The sequence below is a fragment of the Hippocampus guttulatus genome, chromosome 1 (genome assembly GCF_054856545.1).
Source record: "Hippocampus guttulatus isolate MCC_2025c chromosome 1, RoL_Hgut_1.0, whole genome shotgun sequence".
Lineage (NCBI taxonomy): Eukaryota > Metazoa > Chordata > Actinopteri > Syngnathiformes > Syngnathidae > Hippocampus > Hippocampus guttulatus.
The window spans coordinates 4,021,129-4,028,780 of NC_141261.1; the positions used below are offsets into that span (position 1 = coordinate 4,021,129).

A 7,652-nucleotide genomic window follows, 5' to 3' on the forward strand; every position below is an offset into this window, starting at 1 on the left:
GGCCCTGAGATTTAGCATGGGCAGCTAACTCCATCCAGCTCATATTTCATGTGTGGCTGCTCTTACAAGGCACTTACACCCTCACACACAAGCCGCCAACTTTCAAGCGAGGGCAATTTAGTGGCTTGTTGAGGCAAGTGAACAAGAAAAGCCTTTTTATGCGCCGCCGCTGTGAATAAGCTGTGAACGTGACTGACGCGCGGCGCCATTTTTACTGGCAGCTCCTTAACTGGCTCATTGCTACTGGGAGGCTCAAGACTTTGGCCTGATTCCCACCCTGCTGAAACATCAAAATCCTGGAGGCAAACAGGAAGCACACACACACACACACACAAATGCATGGAGACAGACCTTTCAACAGCCCTGACTTGTCACATATCTCATCTCCATGGATGCATGCATAGCAACTCAACATATCACATCAATCAGAACACTTACAGTATAGTTTGGCTGACCAAAAATGTGATGACAATGTAAAAGGGGTAGAATTAGTATCTGGTAGAGCAAATAAATAATTACAAAAGTGTGAGTGAACAGCGTGCAAATCACATGCACATAAATCTGCTGCGGTTAAATGTGCATCCAAAGAGCACATTTACATGCAAGATATAAAGGACCCACGGACGAGTTCATTGGGAGGGCCTCATGACATCTGTCAGCAATGGAAGGCAAGTCAGTAATCATTGGATTCTTATTTGAAATTGAAGATTTTACATTGAAAATGGCAACATGATGAGTAGTGGTTAGCACCTCTGCCTCACAGTTCTGGAGTTTGGGCATCAAATTTCCTCTCCAACCTTCTTGTGTGAGGTTTGTATGTTCTCCTCGTACTCGCGTGGGTTTTATTGTTCCAAAAACATGCATGTTGTTCAGACAAGGCTGCCTTGTCCATGGTTGTGAAGGTGACAGTGAATGGTGGCCCGGTAGTCCAGTGGTTAGCACGTTGACTTCACAGTGCAGAGGTACCGGGTTCGATTCCAGCTCCGGCCTCCCTGTGTGGAGTTTGCATGTTCTCCCCGGGCCTGCGTGGGTTTTCTACCGGTACTCCGGTTTCCTCCCACGTTCCAAAAACATGCAGTTCAGTCACTGATCATTTTTTATTTCTGTGCATTGGGCTTTTTGTGATGCAACAGTAGGTTTTCATATTGCCTTATGATTTTCAAAATTAAGTCAAATTGAAATTATGCTCAAAAAGTGGGGAGAAAGGAATAATAACCATTCATAACCATGACGTCACTGACTGCGCTTTTCTACGCATGCGTGTCTCGGAAAGCCGTAAACCTCCCGCAGCATGTCGTAAAATACAACCGAGGCAGCATTTTTTTTTCTTCTGCACTCTACGCACTACAAATGTTTATTTCATCCGATATTGTCAATGCGATCTCCTTTTGGCACCATGACGAAAGAAGTCGGTCACCGTGCTGTGACTCGAGCTGAAGCAAACGTGTTTCCCGAGTGAGGAGCCAAAAGATGGCTTGATGTGTTGCAAAAATAAACTCAACAATGGCAACCTACACAGACGCAGAAGGTAGGAGACATGAAGTCAACAAAGTCATCTTTCTCTGATTTCGTCTTAATTGTTCACGCAGCATGTAAATGTCTGATAAGTGTGTGTCTAAATGAGCGTGCACTCTTTTAAGGACATAATCTGGTGGTGGAGGGGAGCCCCGACATCCACATCTGTGGATTCTGCAAGCAACAATATAACAATTTCGAGGTGTTTCTGGCCCACAAGAAGAGTGGATGTTCACTGCCTACGCGTGACACCTCAACCACGGCTGCAGAAGCTTCCTCTATTCCAGGTAACGTCTTTTCTGCCTTCAGTCAGTCCTCACGTCTTTCCGACTAGTGCCTTTCCTCAACGTATTAACTATTTCCCTATGGAACAAAAACATCTATCGCCGTGACCAAGCACATTCACCAAAAATGCACCTTTCATCCAAGATGTCCAACAAAGCCCCGCTCGATATGCAAATTAGAAAAAGCATCCTCTTTCAAGCTTCTCAAGTCTAGCCCCTGCATTTCTGCTAGTCACAAATCCTTAGATTGGCCACTTGAGTCTGACTCAACTTAAGTCATGTGACTGGAATCTCCCTACTATTTTCTGTCAACATTGTGTTCATAATTTCTCTCTTTTCTTTTGCCTTTCGCAATGATTACTTTGTATCCATCTCATCATCTTCCCACATTCTGCTTCTCATTTACCGTTATGTGTCCTTTCCCCCACTCAGGCATTGAGGTAGTTTTAGGGGAGACCTTCCAGACGTGTGTCCTGAGAGGGGTTAAGAAGATCCTGACCAAACCGCAGAAGACCAAAAAGCTAAACGGCGCATTGACGTCCAAGAGGTACAGCTGTTTTTTCTCAGGTTAGTCCCGTCTTATTCCAGCCGAACAAAACACAAATGTCACAATTCATATATTGCTACCTTCATTCATTATATATCAAATTTCCCATGTACCCGAAAGAAATCATAAAATTACTTTAAAGAAAACGATGTCCAAAGGAATATATTTGGAATGGCACTGTATGTCTTGAATGGAGTACACATACTTTTTTTTTTTTAAGTTCAGTGTTTCTTTCTTTATTTATTTATTTATTAGACTAAGACTTTATATTTTCTGGCAGTCTGGATGCCTTGTGGCACCATGCGGCCTTTCACGGGTCAGTCCTGATAATACGGCGAGTTTTTCCTCATCGTATTTGGGATCTCCCGCATTTAAAAAAAAAAAACGGTTCTGATGTTTATCGGAGGTTTCGGCCCGATGGCATCGACTTGCAAACAGAGGTTGGCATTCCATCAGGTGTGCGGCACCTGCATGTGAACTATCATCGGTTAGTCTGTTCTCTTTGCCGTTTGGCTATCGGCAACGACTCAGACAGACTGAAATACTGTCACCGGACTGACGATGCGCACCTTTGTTTGTAAATTCTTTTACTGTGGTTCACTTGTACGCTTAGTGATAATAATGATGTTTTTAATGATTGAAGTTTTATTAATAAAATTCCTTCAAAAAATTTTTTTTAACTTATATGACAGTTGGCTCTGCAAACAACCCCTTTCAATGCCACATACAAATACAGTATCATAAAACAATTGCAGGATTCATGGCGGGTTTCATTTTGTCATATATCGTGTTTTCCTTCCTACAGGCTGCACCTTTAAGACACAGTATGGGCAAAAAGACATGGAGCGACACCTTAAAACTCACACCGGTACGTTCCTACCTCACAGTGAGTCTCCGTTTAAAAATTAGCAGAAAGCGTGGACATATACCTGAGCCATCCTTTCTCTATTTTCTCCTTCAGGTGAGAAGCCGTTCGAGTGTGAGCTGTGCCACAAACGCTTTAGCCGGCGGGACAAGCTCAACATGCACAGCCGCTCGCACACGGGCGAGAAGCCTCACAAGTGCAAACTGTGCCCCTATGCGGCGGCCGACAGCAGCAGCCTGAAGAAGCACTTGCGAATCCACTACGACGAGCGGCCCTTCAAGTGCCAGATTTGTCCCTACGCCAGCCGTAACTCCAGCCAGCTCACCGTGCACCTGCGCTCACACACCGGTAGGTCGACGCCCATTTCGTCTGTACATTTGGTTCTGAGGTACCGGTAGTGGAATCTCTATGTGCTCCCCATATTATTGTTGTAAATATCCACATGTCAAGAAGAAGCGTCTCCTCCATTGTCCTGTTTGAATGCATGGTTGACGGACAGGGTGTCACCCCGCTATCTGTGTAGTTGGCGCAGCCGTCACCATCCTTCCTCGGCACACAATATGCTTCAGGATTTTTTCGTCCAACCTGTACGGCAGTGGTTGCCAACCTTTTTCTGCCCTGTGTACCCCCGAACCTTTTCGTCATACTATGAATGCTCATACGTGTTGTTGACTCTCAAAAAGTAGAATGTAACGCAACTGATTATTGAATGTCATTTGATTTTGTCTCCTTAACTCATTCAGTACCAGCCAATTCTAGACCAAGTCTGAAAAGACGTTTAAAAACGTCTTTGGGATTGAATGAGTTAAGTTGAACATTATTTTAGGCATTATTTTAGGCATAATTTTCAGGCATTGTCTTGTTTTGAACTCAAATTGAGCCTGAATATCATTAGTGTTGCATTGAAAACCTGTTGAAGGAAACAGAATTACGATTCGGAACGTAGAAGGCCCACGACAGTTGTGAGAGCGCCCTTTTTGACGTCTTGTGTTTTGTGCTCTCCAAGGAGATGCACCCTTCCAATGCCAGCAGTGCGACGCCAAGTTTAAGATCAACTCCGACTTGAAGAGACACATTCGGGTCCACTCGGGAGAGAAGCCTTACAAGTGTGACCTGTGCGAGTACCGCTGCGCCATGAAAGGTAACCTCAAGTCTCATGTTCAGATCAAACACAGCACAGAGAACGCCTTCCGCTGTGCCCATTGCGAGTTCACATGCGCCAACAAGATGGCGCTACGGCAGCACTCGCGCCAGCACAGGCCCGTTCAACCCATGCAGTGCTCAAAGTGCACGTACTCCTGCGCCAGTCGCGGGGCACTAAAAGTCCACGAGAGGATCCATTCTGAGGAGCGTCCCTTTAAATGCGACTCGTGCAACTATGCCTCGAAGCAGCGCAGCAATCTGGTCATCCACAAGAAGAGGTTCCACTCGGACACACCCGAAAAGGGTGGCGGGAAAAGGGCGGGCGATGACCCCCCGAAACCCATCAGCTCTCGTTACCGAGCCAAGCTGGACGCCACTCGAGCCTTCAGTTGCGACTCGTGCAGCGCATCGTTTGTGAGGGAAGACTCGCTGAGGAGTCACCGGAAGCAACACAGAGAGACGCAGAATCCGCTGCAGGCGCTAGTGACCGGCCCTCTTGCCCATGAGATGTCACCGCGTGACAACACTCAGTTGGACGGCCCGCTCCAGGTGGACTCCTTGGCCCCTTACAATAGCACGCAGTTGAAAATTATCGTGTCTTCTGCGGAGAGCCCCAACAAGATGGTTCTGTTGAGTCCAGAACACCAGGACATGGTGGTGAACTCCATGATCCAGCAGGTCAACCTGCTGGCACCCGTGCAGCCACTAGGGTCGTCCCAAAACGCAGAAGCCACTTTTGTACCCCAGACGGTCCTCTTGACACCGCTCCTCTCTGCCGACGACACCAACGGCCCTCTGCACCAAACGCTGGTCCACTCGGCAGTGGGCGCTCAGGAGTCCAGCGTCGTCCCTCAAACTTTCATCACAACCTGCACCGAATTAGAGGACTTACGTGCCTTGGTGCAAGAGGGCGGCACAGAGGTGACAGTTGTGACGGAAGGAAATGCGGCGACAGTGACTTCGAAGAGTCCGACTGGACTGGCCACAGAATCCACTGTCGATCCAGTGGAGGGTCAAGGGCAGTGCCTTAGCATGTGAGCAGCTTCGAACAAAGCGGAACCTTTTAAACAGACATTTAATGCAACATAAGCTACTTTGCCTGGAGCAAACTTTTTCGGGGGTCTGGTGTTCACTTTAGTCATGTACTGGCAGTGATGTTAGATTTAAACTTTTTTTTTCTTTTTGGAATATCAAATTCATAATGTGGAGCTGTAATAATTGAACTTGGACTCATGTACTCTCATAAGCACTCTCATAAGCAGACGTGGGGAACATGTGGCATGTGGGCCACTTTTAAGGGCTGTAAATATGGAAAGCCATTGAGTATTTATACTCCAGATATACACCCTTGATATCCAAATAAAGGTCCATTTCCTGACCGACAGAGTGAGCAAAAATCCCGCTAATGCTACTTCTGTTCAATTATCTGAGGAGAGGGCCGTGCAGGAGAAGTAGAAAGATATGACTAATACATGACAAGGCAGCTTTATGTATATTTCATCCACCAGGTAACTCAATGTGCTTCACATAGTTACAAAACAAGATAAAGGCAAAATACAACATTTCAAGGCAAAAGATGTTTTGAATTTTTTTAAAAATTGAAGACATTTAAAAGCAAAGTAGAAAAGAGTGGGGGGGGGGGGGGGGAGTACTGTACTTGCAAGTCAAAACTGTTACTAGATACGTGGGAAAAACGTTACTGGTAAGGCAGTTCTACTAACGAGAGTGTATAGTACTGACATATGGACCATAAGCTCGATATCAGGGATGTCTAAAAAATGCTCAATGTTTTCCAGACAGGACAACAATTACCGCAATGCAATTCCAAAAACAAATAAAATGTTCGTGGAACTGTCATTAAAAAAAAAATACAAATTTGACCCACAAATGCTTCTAATGTATTTTGCGTGGAGCCCAAACGAGCGCTCCTTGAGCTAAAAAGGTGACTGAAGCAGCTGGACTGCAGTTCCCCAAATGGTCCACAAGAAGGCAACATATAAATAGGCTGCAAGCTGCCAATATGGATATATATTTTTTTTTTTGTAACCTTCAGATGGATCCATCCAGGTCCCATTCATCGTGGATTTTGCGAGGAGAAAGATCTAATAATGCACACCAAGGTCTGACTTTCTTAAAAGCCATGTTTCGCTCCACTGATTGATTTTTCAATAAAGTGCTGTTCTTCTTCAAGCCTATCATCTTGCCTCTTGTTCCTCACTTGACTTCAGCACTTAGGGTTTTTTTTTTTTTAAGTGGATGTTGAACTTGAACACTTGACTATTGATTTCTTTTTTTTTTTTCAATGTATACCTGTTAGTCTAAATCATGTAGTTCTGGTAGAATATGCTTTGTGGGCATTGGGAACCTGACTCAAAACAATTTTTTATATATTATTTATTTTTTTAAATTGAACAGAAACCAAGCTCCAATCGAATGATAATTATGAATGTTAAAGTTTTACATACAACCATATGTGGACGGTTAAAGGTCTATGAAGGCAACAGTTCTTGAAAATATATCATAACCAGTGCAGCACAGTGCCACAGTTGTTCGCAGGTCTGTCTCCAGATTTTCTGAGGCCTGGGTTTGAGACTCTACTCTGGCTGTTCTGTGTGGAAGTCTTTGCGCAAGTTCTCCCTGTGCTTGCGTGGCTTTTCTCCGGGTACCCTGGCTTCCTTCCACATCCCTTAATGTGCCTCCTTGGTTCATAGTGATATTTGTTGAATCTCGTTTACCGGTAATAATTTCCCCCCCTTGTTTTGTTAAAATGGATTTGTTCATTTTTAAAAACTAATTTGATGTAAAATGAGTCAAAAGCAGTTGATAGTATACACTTAAAATGAGGGGTGTCCAAACCTTTTGGAGGGATGAACTAATCTTAAACATCCCCATTTCATACACAGGCATGGTAATCAACCATTCTCTGTTTTTAAGATTGACTAATGTTTGCTAATGAACTAGTCAACAAATAATAATAATATAAAATAATAATAACATGCCGATAGGGAAAAAAAAATCTCATTTGATCGTGAGTGTCGACTCTCCATGAATCTTGATTGGCTTCAGTGCGTGTCTGTGTTTGTGTCAGTTGTGCGCGTGCGTGTTCCTCTTGAAGGTTGCAGCAGTATGATAATGTTTTGGCACGTCTTCCTTCCTTCCTGTGTTTGAGTGGGGTCATAAATGCCACCCCCTTACAAAAAAAAAAAAAAGGCCATTTCCACTCACCAGCTGCTTAAAGAAATCGTAAGATTTGCGAGATGCAGACCTCCTAGACATAAAGAACAACCACAAGCACACA

The 7,652-nt window shown here is 44.5% G+C and overlaps 1 protein-coding gene across 1 annotated transcript; it reads left to right on the forward strand.

The window, feature by feature from the left end:
• Window positions 1-1,272: 1,272 nt before the first annotated feature.
• zfp64 (zinc finger protein 64 homolog (mouse)) lies at window positions 1,273-6,549 on the forward strand. Its single transcript, XM_086104854.1, has 6 exons — window positions 1,273-1,528; window positions 1,641-1,802; window positions 2,232-2,366; window positions 3,152-3,214; window positions 3,308-3,559; window positions 4,218-6,549. Exons 1-6 carry the CDS (start codon window positions 1,504-1,506, stop codon window positions 5,390-5,392), a joined length of 1,812 nt encoding a protein of 603 aa, XP_085960980.1. The 5' UTR covers window positions 1,273-1,503; the 3' UTR covers window positions 5,393-6,549.
• The last annotated feature ends 1,103 nt before the right edge of the window (window positions 6,550-7,652 follow it).